Consider the following 20,956-nt stretch of genomic DNA (forward strand, 5'->3'; position numbering starts at 1 on the left):
ACCCTGAGTTCAACCTGAAGGCTTTACTATCCAAAAATATCTTCTCAATATTTAAAAATGTAAAATGAATAAGATTATTTTCAGACGTATGGTTTAAATAAATTATATTTAAATAAAATCAAACTGATGTTCGTTGTGTAATTGCTATAAACCGAAGTGGTTTATATTTGGACTCGTTTCACCGCGACACCTACTTCCGGTCGGTGCAGTCTAGCCATAACAACAAGGAGGATACACCAATTCTCGCCATAGTGAATTTTTGTTATAACAAACCTGTCTACTGCTCGCTGCTACATGTAAGTTGACAGAACAATCTTTATGTTTGTTACATTTTTTAGATACTAATTTCCGTATTTATGTCGGAACTAACTTGTTTTGGAAACAATGATGTATAATGGGCCTGGCTATGTAGTGAAAACAAAAGAAAAGAAAGGTCTAAGGGACAAAGGGAAAAATATTAAGACAGGTTATATAACCTGACATGGAATGAATATGGTATTTAATAAACTCTAAATTGCGTAGGTTTTAATTTTGTATTTTAAACGGCGGTGCAGTGACATACAGCCACGAATCTGTCCAACAAATAGACGTATCCAGAATCATAAGCCTGTTTACACAGTTTAATTTAAATTATTTTCTGTTCAGAGACGCAGGAAAATCTTTGCAGAATCATAAGCCTGTTTACACAGCTTAATTTAAATTATTTTCTGTTCAGAGACGCAGGAAAAGCTTTGCTGATCAGTAGCGGCTAATGAAACTCGCTGCATTGGCTAATAAATAGTTCATGTCTTCTTATGCAGAAATAAATATTATAACCCAAAGTTATAATGGTACAATTTGTAGACAATTGTTGTTCTTTTAAAATCAGAATAATTTAAATATGCAGCTTCAACTGTTTTGCTTTTTGTCTTTAATCTGTACTGGCAGCTGAAAGTGTGTCAAAGTTCAGCTACATTACACAAGATGTTTTTAGCTTTTCTTTCTGCAGAGATGAAGAGTAAAGTACAGCTGTAGCAACTCACTGGGTTAATTATTATTATTATAGTTTTTCTATCCACGTTGGTAGATTTGGAGAACACAATCCTTTAAACTTCTGGAAGGCTATAAAATAAGACAGGATTTAAAAATGATAATAAAATTGCATTTTGAATGGAAGCAAATATTCCATTCAAAATGGAATATTTGCTTCTAGTTTCCCTTCTAGTTTAGAAGGGAAAAAAGAGTAGAAGAAGGAAAAATGTAAAATTAAAGTTTTCGAAAAAGTCCAGAACCTGGAAAACTTTATTCCATTTGCATCAAAAATAAATATAATAAAAATCACCAGAAAAAACTAAAACATGTTAAATCTAAGCTGCATGATGTCTGAGTAAATAAAAAATACAACAAATAAAACTGAACGTTTGTATTAATTTTCATTTAGGAAAACAAACGGCAGATGATTTTCCAACATGTCTGCTTTCTCTGTATTATTTTTTATTTTCTTGCTCCTCGGTGTTTTCCCAGACTGACTTGTCTCCTCTTCCTTCCTTCTGCACATGTAAACAAATCATCGCTTCCTGCTGTAACTGTCACATGTGTTCCTGTGCGACTTATTCTGTTATCCGCTGCTTTAAATATTTTATGCTGCTTTTGCACTGTAGCATAAAATATTCTTTACAATCTTTACATTTTTATAATTTTAAAGAACCATAATTTTATTTCTACAAAATGACCAGAACTGACATGCCTTATTTAAAACCTCTGAAATGTAATCAACTCACTGAGTGATTGTTTCCAGAGTTATTAGAGGCTGTTTCAGGCATTTAGAGGAGACTGGATGGTTCCTGAAGGAGTTTGTTTCTGTCAGGATGAACGTGGGTGTGGCACACAGTGAGGTGAACCCAAACACCCGCGTGATGAACAGCCGGGGCATCTGGCTGACCTACGCCCTAGGGGTCGGCGTTCTGCACATCGTGCTGCTCAGCATCCCCTTCTTCAGCGTCCCGGTGGTCTGGACGCTCACCAACGTCATACACAACCTGGTGAGCGCCGCCGAAAACAAGATTTTAATCTTTAATGCAAAATTTTTACAATTTTTGTAGTTTTGCTTCATTCCTGCTCTGACTGTGTTGTTCTTTCAGAAAATGCTTTTCTAGAGACTCCATACTCCATATAACAATTAATCAATGGTTACTTCAACAGCCGATTCATCAGATTAATAATTTCAGACCTAATAAGCAACATACTATTCACAATGAGTGAATGTGCTGTATAAGTAGAAGGGATGTTGTATGAAAAGAAAAACTACAAATGCATGTTAACACTAACTGAGTCAGTTGGTGGTGGCAGTATGATGATCTGGGGTGTCTTTGCTGCTTCATGGATCCTGAAGGAGAATATCATTTTCATGCTGGTTTAGCTGTTTTTGATCCTGAATTAAAAATGTTTCTTTTTTTGTTGTTTTTAATTCAGTTCAACTTTGATACAAAAATGATCTGAAATGTTGAGCAGGAAAATGCTTCCTCAGCCAGTCCTCCTCATGTTTTGTGTTGCTGTGCAGGGCATGTACGTGTTCATGCATGCGGTGAAAGGAACGCCCTTCGAGACGCCCGACCAAGGAAAAGCCCGGCTTCTGACCCACTGGGAGCAGCTGGACTACGGCGTTCAGTTCACCTCCTCCAGAAAGTTCTTCACCATTTCCCCCATCATCCTGTGAGTGCAGACGCAGCGGCTACCAGCAGCGGCTAGCTGCTAATGTGATGCTAGCAGCAGGTGTAATGGCGCTCATATTTGTCTCTCGTCTTTTCCAGATATTTCCTGGCCAGTTTCTACACAAAGTACGACACGACGCACTTCGTGATCAACACGGCGTCCCTGCTGAGCGTCCTGATCCCCAAGCTGCCTCAGCTGCACGGCGTCCGGATTTTAGGCATAAACAAGTATTAATAACGGGAGAAGCTCCGCCTCCCTGTGTGTACTAAATCATCCAGTCAGTGTGTCGGGTTAGCGCTAACAGGAACCAGATCATCGGACATGATGTGCATCAGTAACTTATGTATTTAATTGTGTATTCGGGCCTGCATGGACCTGGGCTGGCCCAGGCCGCGGTCGGGTTCTAGGTTGACTTTAATTTGCTTTTCTCCGCCCCGTCGGTCACACAATGACTCGTGTTGAGTGTTGAAGCCACTCAGATGCTCTGAAGTATTTCTTTTTGTTTACTTTTGGAGGCTGTCGCCCTCCGACTGTCGGTACCGTCTTGGTTTCATTTCATCGAGTAGCAGAACCGCTCTCCATCTGCATGGCTCCCCTAATCGGACCGGAGCGGCTCGTCTCGTTTTACAGTGTTTGTGGACCTGTGTCCTGTGAAAAGTTATGATTGGTTAGCTGTTTACTGAGGGAGGTTTACTGTCTGTGGGAAACACTACGTTCACCCAGCTGCTATCTGGAGACCCGGGCCGCCGGTTCTGATCGGTTCCTCCAGAGCTGGACGTGATTTTTCCTGTTCCTAATCTTTAATAAAATGTTTGTGCCCTCAGCTCCTCGCCTCAGTTTGTGATCAACAAACCCGTTTTAAGGTTTTTATTACATGGTTTGGATCAGAACCAGTTGACTTTTTTTTGTTCAATAATTTACTTTTTTTAAAATTATCTTTTTGTCTTTTATCTAATAATCTTGTCTGAAGATGACCCTTGAACCCGTCCCGGGTTGTTGGGCAACAGCAGTTGCTGATCTCAGCTCATTGCTGATGTCTTTCCACTCTGGTGTTTTTCTAAAGAGTCACTGATAATAATGTGAATTTCTAATCAGAACCTGGCTGCTACTTTCCTATTTAAATCATGTAGAGGCAGCGAGGTGTACTTACTTTTTTTTCAGTGAATATTTGTTCATTCTTGTGTTTATAAAGTTATATTTAAAATGTTTTAGAACTTCATAAAGTCCAACCAAAATGATAAAAAAATGTACTTTTAGCCAAATGTGTGTTTGGTCTTTAAACTTGACTCCTGTAGCTTTTTATATGATAGATGCCTAAATTTTCTGAAATCAAAATGGCGTCCAGGCTGGACCTAAACAGGATCAAAAGATTAAAACTTTATTCATAATAAAAAAACATCTTGTAGAAAATAAAATCCCTTCTTCTAGTTTCAGCATTGAAACGTCCGCATGCTGTCGTCATACACGCCCCCTGCTGGTCAGATCCTCACACTGCGTCCTCAGTATGCTAACCAAGAAGCGGTGGTTCAGGTGTTTTGCGCCCCCTGCTGGTCAGATCCTCACACTGCGTCCTCAGGACCCCCCTGTACACCTGGAAGCGGTGGTTCAGGTCTTTCTGCGTGTGGATCTTGAATCTCGTCCCCAGAGCTCCGTCAGCGGCGGCGGCGCCGTAGAAAACCCGGCCGATGCGCGAGTGCACCAGCGCCATGGCGCACATGACGCAGGGTTCCCTGGTGACGTACAGGTCGTACCCGCTGCAGATGTACGGCACAGCGCCCCCCTCTGGTTGGGGGTCTGTAGGGGCGAAGCGGCAGGCGTCGTACCCGTCATGGCGGTAGCAGCCGCCTCCCTGGCTCTGCGCCACCAGGTCGATGCAGACCATGACTGCGTGCTGCAGCGGGTACTCGCCTCGCCGGTCGTGACCGACGGCGACGACCCGCTGCGTCTCGGGGTCGACCACCGCCGCCCCCACCGCCTCCATCCCCAGCTGCGCCGCAGCTCTGGCGGCGGCCACGGCGGACGCCATGAAGGTGTGCATCAGGGCTCTCTGTTGGGGGCCGAACAGTTCCCCTCGCAGCGCCACCGTCACCTGCTTGTCTTCATGGAAAGTCGTGGGCCAGCGGCGGCTCGCCAGCTCGAACTGCGGCCGGGTCAGCGGGGGTCGCGCTGGGACCTTCACCACAAACGGCTCGCCCAGCCCCTCCCAGCTGCCTGCGGGCAGCAGAGACGGGATGCTGGCATCCGCCGGGTTCGGCGCGTCGCTCAGCAGGCAGAGCAGGACCTCCAGAGGGTGGGGACTGTCCTCGGCCCGGCAGGCCCGGACCCGCTTCACGTGCTGCAGGCCGGTCAGCGGATAGACGCCGTTCAGCTCCCTGACGAGCCGAGACGTCGCCTTCCTGTTGACGATGGGCGCGGCGAAGGCCTCCACCAGCTCCACGTCTGCTGACTGCTCGTCTGACAGGACGGGGAAGGCCACCCAGGAATCGTCTTCGCACTTTGACCCCTTCACGTCGCACTTTGACCCTTTCCACCGCTTAGTCTCAGGCTCCATTGCTGCCCTGCCAGGACCCAGAGAGAAGATGGTGATCAGCGGCTAAACCATCATTTATCCGACACGCTGATGAATTTCTGTTCACGCCAACGGACCGTCTCCTGGTCCATCAAGAGCCTCTCTCGTTTCATCCGTAAAACCTTTGAAGAGTTTGTCTTTGGGTGTTTCTCAGCTCAGTTTAGACGCTTCAGTCGCTCAGTGGTGGTCAGGTTTCAACCCTCCTTACCTCGAATGTGCCTCCAAGATCTGAACATCTGGTACTTCCAGGTAGTTTGTAACTTACTTAATATGTGTAGCAAATATTTACTGAAACCCTTTGTGTGAGGGCTGCTACAAGACATTTATTAGAGGCTGATTGCTATCGTTAGCTAGCTAGCTTTGCTAACACAGCTTCCCTTCCTTTTGCTAGCATTGTCAAATCCTTTGTATGCTTTTTTTCTGGGTGTTGTTTCATAAATACATTATTTGAATTACGTAGTAAAATTCATTTCACTGAAGATTTTACAGACATTTTCTCCCACTCAGACAGGCACAGCTCGCTTTGACAGCAGAAACAAAAATACATAATTAATGATTCTCACGTCATTTCTTGGATTTTTATGTTTTGCATTCAATGAAAGGAAACATGTTAACCAGCATCAGGTGGATGGGAGGATATTCACCCTGAACCTTCAGCCTCCACCTTCTTCATGGATAAGAAACATTTTATCTGATCAAACTCAACATGATCCAGTTATAATAAATCTCTCCATGTGCAGAGTTTAGAAAATTATTTATTTATTTTGGTTATTACAAAAAGAGAAAAAAGGCCCAGCAAAATAAGACTTAAATCAGTTCTTAAAGCTGCTGCATTTATTACAGCAAAGATGTAACATTTAAATGTCGACATATTTTCAGATGATACAAATAATTTGTCCCAGAAATTTATCACCATGATCATCAGTGATGAGCATGCTTCCACTGAGTTTATTTTTCTTCAGTTAGCACATTAGCTTTTTCGCTAACTTTGAAAACATTTAGTGCACTTAGCTTCCCCTAAATTAATTTTCTGCATAAATTCTGAAGCACCAAGTGCAGGAAATCATATTTATCCTGAATACCTTGAATGCATCACTTTCTGACCACATTTAATTAGCCCAGCGGAGTTAGCATACTCTGTTAGCTCCTGCTAAATACTGTGTCAGTATTGCACTTTAGCATTAGCTTCCATTAAACACCATGTTGGAATAAACAGCATCTTAGCATTAGTCTAATTACCATATTTGTAGAACAGATTAGTGTCAGTTTCTGCTAAATAGCATGTTGGTATGTAGCTGTATTAGCGTCACTAATGTTTATGATTAGCGCTTTAGGCTTAGAGGAACAAACATTTCAGTTAGCGATGCCCATCACTGAGTTTTAGTAATATTTGAATAGATAATTTTAAAAATCACATAGGAATGTTGTTCCTGCAGTAATAATAATAATAATTCAGACCAAAACATTCATCATGAGTCTGTTTCATCGCCTTCATGCGTCACAGACGCATCCAGCTGTGGTCCTGGTTTGGTTCTGATCCGGTCGGGTCATTTCCTTCCCAGAACCATCCTGGTCCTGATCACTTTGGGAACGTGTCTGATGGTGAGCGACACCCTGGTTCCTCTGCTCAGCGTCTCCCCGGGCCGCGCCCCGGCGGCGGACAGGTTGGCCACCCGGTCCGTCAGCAGGTCCTGGTTCCGGTTCTGGATGCCGTGCAGCAGCTCACGGTACATGTCGTCCTGCAGGACCAGCAGGCTGCGCGGCCTCAGCAGGAGGGACAGCAGGTAGCGGTTCTGCTGGGTCTGGGGCCCGTCCTGGCTGCAGACGGGCCGGTAGAAGTCCAGCAGGGTGTGCGAGCCCAGGCTGATGGTGCTGACCGTGGGGTGGTACAGCGGGCCGTCCTCGTGGGCCATGATGCCTTCGCCCGGTTTGTACTCGTTCACCAACACGTGGTTGGCCGTTTTCCCGCCGAACACTCCGAGAGACGAGACTTTCTCACAGCAGCTCTGGAGCCAGTCGGGAAGCGTCTCGGCCAGCATGCCTTTGGGGTGCGGCAGGCCGCCCCAGTTCTGGAGCCGGCGGCCGGACAGCTGGGTCCATTTGGTTTTGGGGGACTTGTACACCTGCTGCAAGAGGAAGGACTCCTCGTCCTCTGATATGAAATCTGGGATGTAAAACGCAGTTTGTGGAACTTCACTGACAACGAACTGCTTCAAATCTTCCACAATACAAGATGGCCGCTCCATGTTCCCTTAAGAGAAGTTCACATGAAATCCTAATTAAAACACGTTCAGAACGAGTGGGACCAAAATATTAAAGTAATGAACTGACTGGTAATGCAAACCGCCATTAGAGACGAGTCGGCCACAGTGTTGGGTTTTCAGGTTAAACATGGAAGCCTTCATTCACTCCTCACTCAAACCAAATCATGTCTTCATAATCCAACATGTGCAGGTTGTTGTCTTCAAACAAATCTCCCATTCGTCTCATTTTTATTTCAGTTTCTCTCAACAAGTGACCAAAACAACTGATGACATCATTATGGACATGCTGGATCGTCAACAACCCATCCACTGAGCTGGACCGACGGGTCCAAATGTACTAAATACCACAGTACTGACCTTCATGCCCTGTTCAATAACTTTAATGACCCTAATATTGACCTTTATGACCCTATGAGTGATTTTAATGACCTTTTAAATAACCCTGTTGGTGAACGTCTGAAGGGAAAGCAGGAATGGTGTGATATGGGTCGGTTGCTAAGATAGGTCAGTAAAACTGATGGGTTCTGATCCCCACCAATCGGTGCCACGTAGCTCAGTGGAAATCAGGCGTTGGTGACCTTAGCGGCCCGGCTGGTGTGACTGTTCTGACCTCAACTCCTAATAATGTTAATTCTGTTCAGGACTGAAGACACCATTTAGATGAGACATTAGTCTTCAGGAGACCACAGAAGTTGTCCAGTTTCCTTCTTCAGAAGCATTTAAGATTGTTTTGTTATGAATGACAGAGTTTGAACCAACATATCACAAGGTCTTTTATATGACGTTTAACCTTTGACCCTTCCTATCACTCCTACAAAATGCAATAAAAATAAAGAAATCTGTAGCTAGTTAACACGCACACTGGTCACTTTCTTGAGATTTTTAAAAAATCATGCTTTTGGAAACCTTTACGTCATACGTCACTGATCTTACGCAGAGTGACTTGTTTTTACATTTCACTGATTTCACTGTAAATCAGTGAAATGTAAATGAATTTAAAGTTTAGTGAAATATTTACTAAACTTTAAATTCAACTTTAGTAAATATAATCCCGATATGCTCATAAATCCTCAGAAAGATATTTTTAAAAGACCTGACGACTTTTATAAATGTGACACATATTTCCCAAACAGAAACGAATCGTTTTTACACGTTTTTAACCGGTAGTAGTATTAATACAACATCTACATCCATGTTAGATTATTATGTATATATTTAAAACCACGAATAAAGAGAAAAGTTGGACTAACCTGCACAATTCTCGATAAAAATACAGTTTATATCCAAAGAGCCGAACTGGTGCTCTCCATCTGTGTGTAACCACATAAAGTGTCCGGCGGGAAACGCTGGTGGATACATTTCCGACAGGGCTACTCCGCATTTTCTCGCGTTGTTTTAATAGCTTAATGGCGAAGCGGTAGGATTCTAAACTTTTCCAGCTCACAGAGGAAGCATGGCGTTTCCAACCATGTTCCAGACGAAGGTTAGAATCCTGCAGAGGTTGCTGCGGTGCAAACACACGGCAGGAAGCAAGGCATTCCGCTCCAGGCTGGTTTTAGGCATCGAGACGAGCTGCGATGAGACTGGAGCCGCTGTGATGGACGAAACTGGAGCCATACTGGGAGAATCCTTGCATTCCCAGAAGGAGGTTCATCTGAGGTGAGGGTCCGATATCAGAGGTTCTGTTTCAATGTTCAGTTCGTTCATGTTTAAATTCTTATGGTGTAAAACAATCTGGTCCTAGAAAACACTAAAAGTTGTGCATATGTGTCAGTCTGCTGACCTGCAGCTCACAGGTTTGTGTTTGTTGTGTTTGAAAAACATCAGCGATGACCTCAGAGAGGCAGCTGTCCGTCAAACTGGAGAGGGTCAAAGGTCATCTCCAGACCTCCTGAAGTCCTTCATTCTCCGGTTCTCTGCCTCTCATAAGTCCTTGTAAGGCAGAGGTGGCCAAAAAATAAAACCACAAAGTATTTTTAAATTAACCTGCTCAATAAAAAACTAAATGTGGAATATTTTAATTTGACAAATAATGCAGTCACATTTTCTCTTTGTAGGAAAATAATGTGTAAATTATTTAGAAGCATTTTTATTAGAAGAAGTTTGTAAATTCTTAAGGGTTGATTTTAATTTGTTACTTTATATTTTTGCTGGTTAATAAAAGTAAAAAGTCTCAAAATTTATATCAGTCTGCAAAATATTGAGTCGTCGTGTCGCTGATGGCCCCCTGACCACACTTTGGTCAAATCGTCATTCGAGTCTGTTTCTGTGTTTATTCACGTTGTTTGAATATTCAACTAAATATATAATGTTTATATATTCATACTTAGTTTTTCTCCAGTTTACATTATTTACTGTTATCTCAAACGTTTAGTTTTCCCAGTTATTTTTTCTCTCCAGAAGCTCCACCTGGTCTGACGCTCTGATTGGCTGAGATAGAAACTTTTAAAATAATATGAATAATAAATGTAACTTAATTCTCTGATTGAGGATCAATAGATTGAATCAAAATGATGTTTTTGGGTGTAAAGTGACTTGAAATGATATTTGTTGTTAATGGATGCTTTAGAAATAAACTGATTAAATCTACAACAAAATTATTGAAAAATAAAAGAATCCAGGTGCTGCAGTGGCCTAGTCAAAGCGTAGCTCTGAGCAGAGACAGTGGACCATGTTTTGGTTCCTCCCTGCAGGACTGGCGGCATCATCCCGACCGTAGCTCAGGCTCTGCACAGAGGAAACATCGAGCGCGTGGTGCAGGAGGCTCTGGACCGGAGCGGCGTGGCGCCGGCCCAGCTGGGCGCCGTGGCCGCCACCGTGAAGCCCGGCCTGGCTCTGAGTCTGGCCGTGGGCCTGAGCTTCAGCCGGCGCTTCGTGAGGCGCCACAACAAGCCGTTCATCCCCGTCCACCACATGGAGGCCCACGCCCTGACCGTCAGGATGCTGCAGCCGCTCCACTTCCCCTTCCTGGTGCTGCTGGTGTCCGGAGGTCACGCCCTGCTGGCCGTGGCGCGGGGCGTCGAAGACTTCCTGCTGCTGGGCCGATCGCTGGACGAAGCTCCAGGAGACACGCTGGACAAGGTGCAGATGCCAGTTACCTGGGAAAGTAACTTACTCTGCTGATTACTTGATTTCAAAGAACGACGGCGAATCAGAGACACTTTAGATGGGAGTCGGTACCTTCCAAAAAATAATCTCAGAAAATGTCTGGGAAAAAAGAAAATTTCAGAGCTCAGAATGATAAAACATTTGCTAGACACAATCAGAAATGTTGAGATTATCAAAATGTTTGTATTTAGTGTTTGTTTTTGGAAATGAGCATTTATCTAAATCCGACAACAATGTACGTTCATTAACACGCACTGGGCAGATTAGGTGTCGTGGTTCTATTGCTGTGGTTCTGAACCGACCGTCAGCTGTTTGGCCCCACAGGTGGCGCGCCGTCTGTCCCTCAGGAAACTGCCGCGCTGTGCCGCGCTGAGCGGCGGCCAGGCCATCGAGCTGCTGGCGCAGGATGGCGACAGGAAGAGGTTCCGCTTCAGGACGCCGATGGGACAAACGCCCGACTGCTGCTTCTCCTTCACCGGGCTGCGGAACCAGGTCACCTTGCTGATCCAGAAGCAGGAAGTCGAGGAAGGTAGGACGGTTTGTGGACTTCCTGTGCAGCTTTAGCCTTCCTGACCACAACGATCCCTTTGCAGGCGTAGAGGAAGGAACGGTGCTGTCGTGTGTGAACGACATCGCCGCCGCCACGCAGCACACCGTGGCCTCACACCTGGCGAAGAGGACGCACCGGGCCGTCCTGTTCTGCAGAACCAACCGACTGCTGTCGTCACAAAACCCGACGCTGGTGAGAAACTGTCCACTGGATCCGATTGTTTCTATTCCATCACATTCAGTTCAGTTAGCCGCCAACCAGAGCATCAAGATCATCAAAAGTTTCTGAGGAAACCAGCTGGGCTTCCAGTGTTTGACATGCAGCGATCACTCCTCCTGACCAGCAGGGGGCGACAGCAGAGAGAGAAACTTCCCTTTAACAGGAAGAAACCTCCAGCAGAACCAGAACCACCACCGGCTCAGTCCAGCAGCCATCAATACCTGCGTTTCCATTCACCGTACAATTATGCAAATTGGAATAAAAAATGAATAAATTAGCTTAAATGAAACAAGATAATTTCAGAAAAACTCTTTTTTCAACAGAAAGTTTTTGCTCTAAGATGAGATGTTTTTCACCTGTACCAAAATTCACAAAACTACCATAGAAACATTTTTCACATCACACAAGTCACATGATCAACAACAGGATGTTACTGCTGGCAGAAGCGACAAAGATGACGACAGGAAGTGGGATGAGGATTTTAATGATTTGTTGTGTGAACAAACTTTTGACTGCAGTCGTCTTGAAATTCTCTGCAGGCAAATATTTTATCTGCTGGGCAAGAAAACTAACTTCAGAATCAGTATCAGTTATTTACAAATTAAAATAAGAAAGCTGCAGTGTTTCCATAGCAACCCAGCATATCCAAACTTTTAGATTTGACCCAGAGTTTTTTTCCAGGTGTTGTCTGGAGGCGTTGCCAGCAACCAGTACATCCGTAAAGCTCTGGCGGTTGTTGCCGAGGCGACCGGGTTGCGGCTGCTCTGCCCTCCGGCCCGGTTCTGCACCGACAACGGAGCAATGGTCGCCTGGTGAGTTCTGGTGAGTTCTGGTGGCGGTTGGAAACGAGTCCAGTTCACCTGAGGCGTTTGGTTTCCTCCCCGCAGGAACGGAGTGGAGCGTCTGAGGGAAGGAACCGGGATCCTGGCGCCGGAGGTGGAGGTCAGCTACGAGCCCAGGTCAGTCAGAACCAGAACCAGTTCACGTTCTGGTCAGGGCTTCACTTCCTCTCATCAATATTTTAAAGAAAAAACAGTTGACAGTAGATTTTTGGATCATAAAATAACCAGTACATTCTACCGTACCGACCCGGTTCCTGCTGTTAGCGGATCAAACCCTCAGACTGACATGAGCTGCAGGTTCTGACCCGTTCTGCTGGTTTTGCTGCAGAGCTCCGCTGGGCGTGGACATCACAGCCGAGGTGAGGGCCGCCGCCATCAGGCCGCCGCCCATCCGGATCAAGATCCCAGCCTGACCGGCAGAACTCCCTCTGTCCAAACAGTGCAGATATGAGATGTTTATTTATTAATAAAGTATTTTAATATGAAGTTTTATGACTTATTTAAAGGAATCTGATCAGAAAGCAATAACCTGTGAAGCTTCAGGATCACCAACATTTAAAGCGTTATAATAAAACAACCTGACCAGCTGGGAGGCGCCGTTTGTAACGTTACATAATCAAAGTTAACAGTAATTATTTGGGTTATTTATAACAAAAAAGCTGCTTCATTTTTCAGTGACATTTTCACTGTTATCAATTTAGAAACGTCACAACTTCAAACTAGAAATTTAGTTTGATAACTGAATAAATAGCTGTTAACAAATTTAATAAAGCTAAATAAGTCAAGTGTAACGAGTGGCAGCAATGGATTTCCAGAGATCCTTCAGTCAAGTTTCAATGAGATTTTTTCCATTCTGGGGAGAAAAGTAAAACAAATCAAGCAGCTCTTCACCTCCCATGTGGAGAATTCAGAGGTCAGATCATCGCAGTGCAATGGCTGATCCTCACCCTGGAGATCCACCTACAGGATCATTTGATCAATGAAAGACTCGTCACGCCACACAGTTACTGTTGTTAGCTTGTCTGTGACAAAGTGGCACCATTCCAATCCGCTGGTTTCCAGCTGACCCTGTACCTGCGTGTGAACGCCTCAAGACAGCCTGGCCATCCTGAACCTTGAGCTGAGCAACCTGAGACACATCATTCTTCATGCTGCTTTTCACCTCAACCAGTCCAAACGGGGCTGATTCTGACGGGTCACACGCCTCGCCATCCGGAGTTGCACCAAGATCTGATGTGTCGGGGCCAACAATGAATCCCACAGGGAGCACGTTGACCCTTGACGTCTCAGCAGAGTTTGCCAGCAGCTCAGACTCCATCTGCAGACCAAGCTTCATGGCGGCAGGTTGTCCAGTGACCCCTGACTATCCGAGATGCCAGTGCTGCGGCAGCAGACTCCTCCTCTGCAAGCATCAGGGAAACGGCTAGCAGTGAGTCTTGGCTGTCGAAGTTGTACCCATGCAGGACATCTGGACTGCTGTCTTGTTCTGGCCTCTATTTCATAAGACATTTCCAGTGACACTTGCAGAGACTGAAGATCCATAAGTTGACCGAGTTTGGGCACAAAGCACATCTTCGGAAGACTGCAGCATCAAAGGAAGAGAAGGGAAGTCTGGAGCCGTGTGGTGCAGAATGATGCTACCAGAGGACTGTCAGGTGGGCACTGATGCATAGTGGAGAAGCTGTTACATAGAGCAAAACGTCAAGAGCCTGAACTCTGATGGTGCGTTCACACCAAACACGTTACGTGCATCAAAAACGCCTCCGATGCTTCAAGTTCAACGCGTCTTCACTGTGAATGCAGACGTTTGACACGAAACGCTTGACAACTAGCATTTGGTGCGTCTGGTGTCCATTGAAAGACTGGAGGCGCGTCGAAGCGCGTCGAGGCGCGTCGAGGCGCGCCAGCTCTAGCTGTTGTTTTCTGTTGGACGCTCTTGATGTGTCAAACGATTCAAAACGATTCGACGCGCCTCCACATAGACTTTGACTGTAAACCAGATGCGTTTGGTGTGAACGCAGCATTAGACAACCCCAAACCTTGACATGAGAACAGAAAACTACTGCTAACCTCAGTCTAAACTTAATCTGAACCCAGATACTAAATATAATGCTTCACAGCATTAGGATCAGGCTTCAGTAACATGAATAAGTGAACAATAGAGACTATATAGACACCCTTATGTCAAAATGGAATCGATGGAGTGATTTATGACCTTAATTATTAACTGCCTTTAATTTCCAGTGATAGAAGATGTAACTAAGTCACCGTGAGAAATTGTATTTAAGAAATAAACACAGATTCACTGATTGAATTTGTGTTTGATATGCAGCATATATTTGAATTTGTGCAACAAACACGAAAAGAAACAAGAAACTATACAAAACCTGAACGGCCGTTCAGTTTGATAAATATTTAGACCATCACTTGATAGAATCGATAGAAATCCAACTGCACATATCAAAACATCAAATCTAAATAAATAACACTAACTGTATTAAATATTGTAATACATAATGATGCTTCACATTGATCATTTCTAAGCTTTAGTAATGGAAACCTCAACAACTACAGCTGTATTATATTTTGTTTCTGAACAAACTTAAGACAAGTGTGTAAGTTACTGATGGCAGGAAAACATGATTAGAACCAAGGAACAGAAGCTGCAGATCATTTAAAGGGATCAAAACATTTGTGGTTCTGTTGTTATTTTTAGGTTAACTTAACCAATGTGATTATTATATCATAATAATGTGATTATAAGTCAGACTAGTTGTCAGAAGATGTAACCTGTTTAGAGCCTGTAACATATTGTTAAGAAATACATTTACTGAAATGTATCACATGAGCAAATATTACAGAAAAAAATCTACAAGAGTTTAGTTCTTACAGATTTAGTTTTTTGAATGGATGAAGGAAATCACAAACTGGTAGTTAGCACTAACTAGTCCTGCTACCAGTTAAACTGTAGGTTTTCTTAGATGTTTGTGTTTTAGAGGTATGTTTCTCTCTTATGCAGGGGCAGGGGCTGTTTTCCTCTCACAACTGCCCCACACACACACACACACCCACACACACACCCACACACCCACACACACACCCACCCACACACACACACACACACCCACACACACACACACACACACACACACACACACACACACACACACACACACACACCCACACCCACACACACACACACACACCCACACACACACACACACACACACACACACCCACACACACACACACACACACACACACACACACACACCCCTCTCCCCTTCACGCTGTGTATCAGGAAGACAATCTGTTTAAAACTAGAGCCATTGCAACCCTAAAAAATCTACTTAAATTTCTCTATAGTATAAACTATATATTATTATTGATTATTGTAACACTTATTGTTTTCATGTTTAATTGTGTTCTTTTAAAAATCATATAGCTGAGAAGGAGTTTACGAAAACAAAGAGTCACAAAGATTAACAGATGTCAAAAGAATGATTATTTATTTAAGGAGGTGGAGAGAGGGAGGCATCCAGTCACCGGAAATGAAAAGTGATTCATTATTAAGGCAATAAATCTCTTTCTCTCTAACTGAAACAGTAGCAGGCCAACCTGCACACAAGAGACCAAGTTAGACAAGCACCTTAAGTAATGATGAGAAACTGCCTTCACCTTCTGTAAAGTGAAACCAGTCAGCTGTGCTCTGTACGTCCCTCCAGCCTCTGCAGGAATCATCAGCCTGATCTGATCTCCTCAGCGATCTACCTGCTTTTAAATGGAACTGCTGATTACCTGTGATTACCTGTCTGGCTAACTAACCAGCTGCTCTGTCACAGCTCTGTAAATGTCCACATCTCTAATGAGTAAATCAAAAAGCTGATTTATTTCAATAATAGTAAAACTTGGAATATGGATTCCTTGCACTCGATGTTCTACATTTTTATTTCTATGAGTTTTGATTATGTGAAATGTCTCATTATGTGAAATGTCTCATATTATAGAGACATTTTTACCATGTCTCTATAATAAAGTATTAGAAAATTCACACAAAAACTTCTTTATTACGGCAAAATCTAACAGACAAAAATATGTTTTGAAAATGCACAGAAAGGATTTTGGTGTTTTTAAAACAGATTTGCTTTTATTTGCAAAGAACTTGGACTATTATGAATTACTGAAGCTGAAACTCCATCAGGGAAACATTTCAGAGCTCTAGAAATTTAGCTTGATAACTGAATAAATGGCTGTAAACAAATTTAATAAAGTTAAATATTTCAAGCTAGTATTCAGCTTCACTTGTCAATAACCGGAAGTGGAGTACCAAAATAAAAGCTGGGTCTTGTGAAGCTCTGAACTCCTGCTGGCGCGACTGTCGCGTCTTTTGTTTCAGTGTGTAAACAGTTCAGCTGTAAACTGAGTGAGTCGTTTTGATATTATAGTTTTACCCATGAATCTACAGCGGCAGTGTTAGCCAGCTAACCAGCAGGAGTTCATGGACAAGTGCGCAAGATCCAGCTTTTATTTTGCTAGTGAACTTCCGGTGATCAGCTAGCGAAATTATCAGAAGCTAAATATTCTATAAACATCTTAATTTAAAGTAACAATTCCCCCATTGCGATATTCAGTTACTAATCTGATCTATCTTAACTGAGCTAAAATAGGAAAACATTTTTTAGTGCGTAACTATTTACGGTTTTATTCGTAAAACGGACACAGAAATTAATGTGAATTTTATTCCAATCAAAATCAAAACACACGTATAATTTGTTCCATGTTTTTATTTCATACATCCAGCCTCAGGAGTGTTTCAAATAAAAAGTTCTGCCTGTGGCTCGTCCGCCTGGCAGTCATGTGACCTGTGCAGCCTCGTGGTTAGTCCGGGTACTACAGCAGGCTTACATTGGTTCCTACCTTCCAGTTCTAGAACCGTTAATCTAAAGACATCGATTCTGGACGTGATCGAAACCGATAAAAATCACAGTTACTTAGAAATGTGTGCCACTAAATTAACTTTGAAAACACCAGAAGAAGAATTGTGGATGTAATCTGGGAGCAGAAGTGGTTTAACTCATGAAAACAGACCAACTGATTCGGTTTCACTTCTTCCTGTTTCTTCTCTTCTAAAGAAATCACAGACACAGCCGCTAAAGCTCATCCCGTTCATATATATTATACTCCTTGGCGCTGATCTGCCCGTCTCGGTCCTTGTCGCTCTTCCAGAAGATGTCAGCCAGGATTTTCTCGTAGAACGGCTCATCCCGTGGTTTCCCGCCCTTTTCATATTCCAGCTTCAGATATTCCTTCACCTGGACACAGTGGAGCACACCTTCAGGAAGCTCTAACCAACAGCAAACACGTTAACACCAAACTGCAAAACATGAACCCACTAACTTATCACAAAGTGAGAAATCATTGGAAGTGTTGAGCAACAAGTGTGGGAGGGGCAGAACCACGGCTCAATGCTGCTCCTGAAATAAACGTTTCCTCTGCTGCCTCATGAAGACGGTTTTAAGCTGAGGTCAACATGAAAGAAGCACAGCAGCAAACTTAGCAATTTGTTGTTCTATTTAGCAACTTTTCAGACCCCAACAACTTTTTTTCTGTAAAAGTGACTAAAGACAAATATAGAAACTGTTTTGTTTCTCAAAAATGGGACGTTTTACAGAAAACGTGACTGGCAACAAATCTTAATTCTTTTTCAAAAAGCAACTCGAGGTAAATCTGGCCACATTCATAGAAGAACAACTATAGACAAATCTAGCAACTTTTCTAAAAAATAAAAAAAAGTGAAATCAACAGAGTTGGAGCCAATCAGAAAATTTACCTGCAGTACCACCTTCAACCCAAACACGGCAGCACTGAGCCAGTTTTAGGACAAATATTATAGAATTAATTTACATGAAAATGTCAATTTACACTGAAACAAAATTAGAAGCCAATTAACCAATTTAGAAAGTTTATGTAGAGAATAACTAGATTTGGGGTTTAGTTCCTCTCTAGCAGCTCGAAGCGTTTGGAGAAAGAACGGTGAGAAAATGGAGGAAGGCTCTGCGTTACCTCCCCCTTGGTGAGGCTCTTGTCCTGGTCCAGGTCCATCTGTCCGAAGGCCTCCATGCTGCGGGGGCCTCTGGACACGGACAGCACCTCCACCTCGAACACCACCGTGGCGTTGGGAGGAACCGGACCTTCGTCAGCCGGAGACACAAACCAGAACCGCTTTAACCTTAAACGTTTTAAATCGCTCTGTAAATAATCCCAGGAAATGAGTTTCTACTGGAAGGAACATGCATCTTATTCATGAGGAGAAAAGACTTCAGCAGGAAGTTCGAACCTGGAGTGCAGGAACCAGTGCAGCGCCCCCTTCAGGTGGCACAGATACAGCGTTAGTTATCTCAGCAGCTCCAGCACATGCAAAGAAAAACCCTCTGAGCATGCTCAGCCTACAGGGGGCGCTGCTGCAAGAGAGGACAAGACAGCATGAAGACACGGAGGACGTCCCGGTCCCACAGGACGTCCACTTCCTGTTCGGCAGACCAACCTTTTCCTGTCTGACCGAACGCCAGCGCGGCCGGAACCGTCACCTTCCTCTTCTCCCCGGCGCACATGTCCATCATGCCGACGTCCAGGCCTCTGATGACCTGTCCCACGCCCAGGACGAACCACTGCGGGTGGCCCTGCTTGTCCGACCGGCTGGCACAGAAACAGTCAACATGTTACCGAGTCCAGACGGACCAGAACCAGAACAGGAACCAGACTCCAGCTTCAGTTCTTTGAGTTTTTCAGCTCAGATTTCAGGAGGTTTGCAGAATTTTCATCTGGATTAAAAACCAGCCAGGAAACAGGAAGGAGTTTAAACTGAAACGTTTCTTATCTTCCTGCATCTTATTGGTCAACTCTGGTTGTTTTTACATTTTTTAATCCCCGTTTGATTTTGGCGCCGTTTGTAAAGTTAGTCAAAAATTAACAGCAATAATTTGGTTTATTTAGTCTGAGATAAAAAAAGAAAGAAAATAAGGTACATTTTTAAATTTATGTCAGTTTTAAAATTAAATCTTTAGTTAGCAAAACAAATATTTAGTAAGAACCACTCCCTAAATAGCATTTAGTTTATTTTGAAGCTAAATATTTGGTTTGCAAGCCAGGCTACTAGATTCAAATACACATTTTAGTTTGGAGCAAAAAATCTACTTAGCAAACTAAATATTTAGTCCAGAGATTATTATTTAGCCTGAAAGCAAAATATTTAGCTTCAAACTAAATATTGAGTTTGAAGTTAAATATTTAGTTAGCAAACAAAATTATTAGATTCAAACCAAATATTTAGTTAGTAAGCTAAATATTTATCTTCAATATTTAAGACAAAAACATGTTTAGCTAGGAGCCATTTAGTTGGTTAGCTAAATATTGCTAAACAAATATTTAGTTTGAAACTTTTATAAATGAATGACTGAAAAATTCATCCTCATTTTTCATTTTCCACCCAAATTATTGCTGTTAAATTATGACTGTAACTTTACAAACCCATATTATTCAGCCCGTAGTTACCAGTGAATCTCCGAACCAGAACCAGAACCTCTTTAGAGTAAACTGGACCCGTCTCCTGTAGAACCGACCTGCAGTAGAACTGGGAACCATCTTTCTCCAGGAAGCCATCGTAGTGAGCGTTGATCAGGTCTCCCTTCTTGCTCTTCCTGCTGCACTCTTCGGGCCTGAACAGAACCTGGATCTGGACCTGGTCCTCCGGTTCGGCTGCTCCAGCTGCTCCGGCCCGGACGGAACCGAGCTGCCAGCCCAGAAACACGAACACAGCGCAGCTCACCAGCCTCCACATCATCCCGCTTTGCATTCGTGGCAACTTCTGAATCTGACGCTGACGCCTGGATGACGTCACAATGACGCTATGATGCTCGTGGGCTTTTCAGTCCTGCGTTTAGTCTGTCAGGAGCTCCGATATTCTCTCACCTTTCAACATTGTTTTATTGACAAACTGAGGCTGTAATTTCTAGGTTTATGTCTTGAGATAAAAATCTGACAGAAATTTAGATGAAAAGTTTTATTTTTTGCACATTTAACACCATCATACAACTGCAGGGGGCGCTTCAGTTGATTTTTGTATCCACCCATTCCAATTCAAACTCAGAGATACTTTATTTAAATGAAATGTTGTTGTAACTCATATTAATTCAAATTCTTCAACGAGTTATTGTAGATAATACCAATCCAAAAATGTGGCAAATAAATTTAAAAACGTTTTAGTATTAGTATAGATGTGCCATTAATATCATAAAATTATTGTTAGTATTATTCTCAATTCAGTATTAATGTTGAATTTTTCTATTTATTACAACAGAATAGAAATCTTTATTATCCCGCAAAGGGGAAATTCAGGTGTTAGAGCAGCATCAGGTTGACAGACAAAATGTTCCTAAAGTGTTAAAAACGTTATAAAACACATATCTATATTCAACTTATTTACTACAGGTGTGTTTAGAAACATCACTGTGGAATCCACTGTGGACTCTGACATTTGTGTTTCTTGATGCAAAACAGCCATTATGCATAAACATAAAATTATGAAATAATTACTTATTTATGTACTGATTTCAAATAAAACGGGAATTAGATACTTCAAATAAATCAAATAATGTATTCATACTTATTTTAATTGGTTTTTTTAATATACAAAAATTATTAATGTGGAATTTAA

The 20,956-nt window shown here is 43.0% G+C and overlaps 4 protein-coding genes across 4 annotated transcripts; 2 read left to right on the forward strand and 2 right to left on the reverse strand.

Moving 5' to 3' along the window:
- Positions 1 to 187: 187 nt before the first annotated feature.
- Positions 188 to 3,514, forward strand: ormdl1 (ORMDL sphingolipid biosynthesis regulator 1). Its single transcript, XM_005812234.3, has 4 exons — positions 188 to 296; positions 1,847 to 2,021; positions 2,540 to 2,691; positions 2,790 to 3,514. Coding segments are annotated over exons 1-4 (465 nt in total). The 5' UTR covers positions 188 to 294; the 3' UTR covers positions 2,926 to 3,514.
- Positions 3,515 to 3,599: 85 nt separating this feature from the next.
- Positions 3,600 to 8,931, reverse strand: adat3 (adenosine deaminase, tRNA specific 3). The gene is made up of 2 exons (XM_023336736.1): positions 8,775 to 8,931; positions 3,600 to 5,249 (listed from the first exon to the last, which is right to left on the reverse strand). The coding sequence occupies exons 1-2, from the start codon at positions 8,903 to 8,905 to the stop codon at positions 4,199 to 4,201; spliced, it is 1,182 nt and encodes a 393-aa protein (XP_023192504.1). The 5' UTR covers positions 8,906 to 8,931; the 3' UTR covers positions 3,600 to 4,198.
- osgepl1 (O-sialoglycoprotein endopeptidase like 1) lies at positions 8,888 to 12,723 on the forward strand. Its single transcript, XM_023336725.1, has 7 exons — positions 8,888 to 9,183; positions 10,218 to 10,605; positions 10,957 to 11,161; positions 11,226 to 11,374; positions 12,083 to 12,213; positions 12,289 to 12,360; positions 12,572 to 12,723. The coding sequence occupies exons 1-7, from the start codon at positions 8,978 to 8,980 to the stop codon at positions 12,654 to 12,656; spliced, it is 1,236 nt and encodes a 411-aa protein (XP_023192493.1). The 5' UTR covers positions 8,888 to 8,977; the 3' UTR covers positions 12,657 to 12,723.
- Positions 12,724 to 17,011: 4,288 nt separating this feature from the next.
- fkbp7 (FK506 binding protein 7) lies at positions 17,012 to 20,129 on the reverse strand. The gene is made up of 4 exons (XM_005812241.3): positions 19,863 to 20,129; positions 18,788 to 18,939; positions 18,307 to 18,434; positions 17,012 to 17,555 (listed from the first exon to the last, which is right to left on the reverse strand). Exons 1-4 carry the CDS (start codon positions 20,093 to 20,095, stop codon positions 17,394 to 17,396), a joined length of 675 nt encoding a protein of 224 aa, XP_005812298.3. The 5' UTR covers positions 20,096 to 20,129; the 3' UTR covers positions 17,012 to 17,393.
- Between the last annotated feature and the right edge of the window lie 827 nt (positions 20,130 to 20,956).

This window comes from Xiphophorus maculatus, chromosome 7 (assembly GCF_002775205.1).
Source record: "Xiphophorus maculatus strain JP 163 A chromosome 7, X_maculatus-5.0-male, whole genome shotgun sequence".
In the NCBI taxonomy this organism is placed as follows: Eukaryota; Metazoa; Chordata; class Actinopteri; order Cyprinodontiformes; family Poeciliidae; genus Xiphophorus; species Xiphophorus maculatus.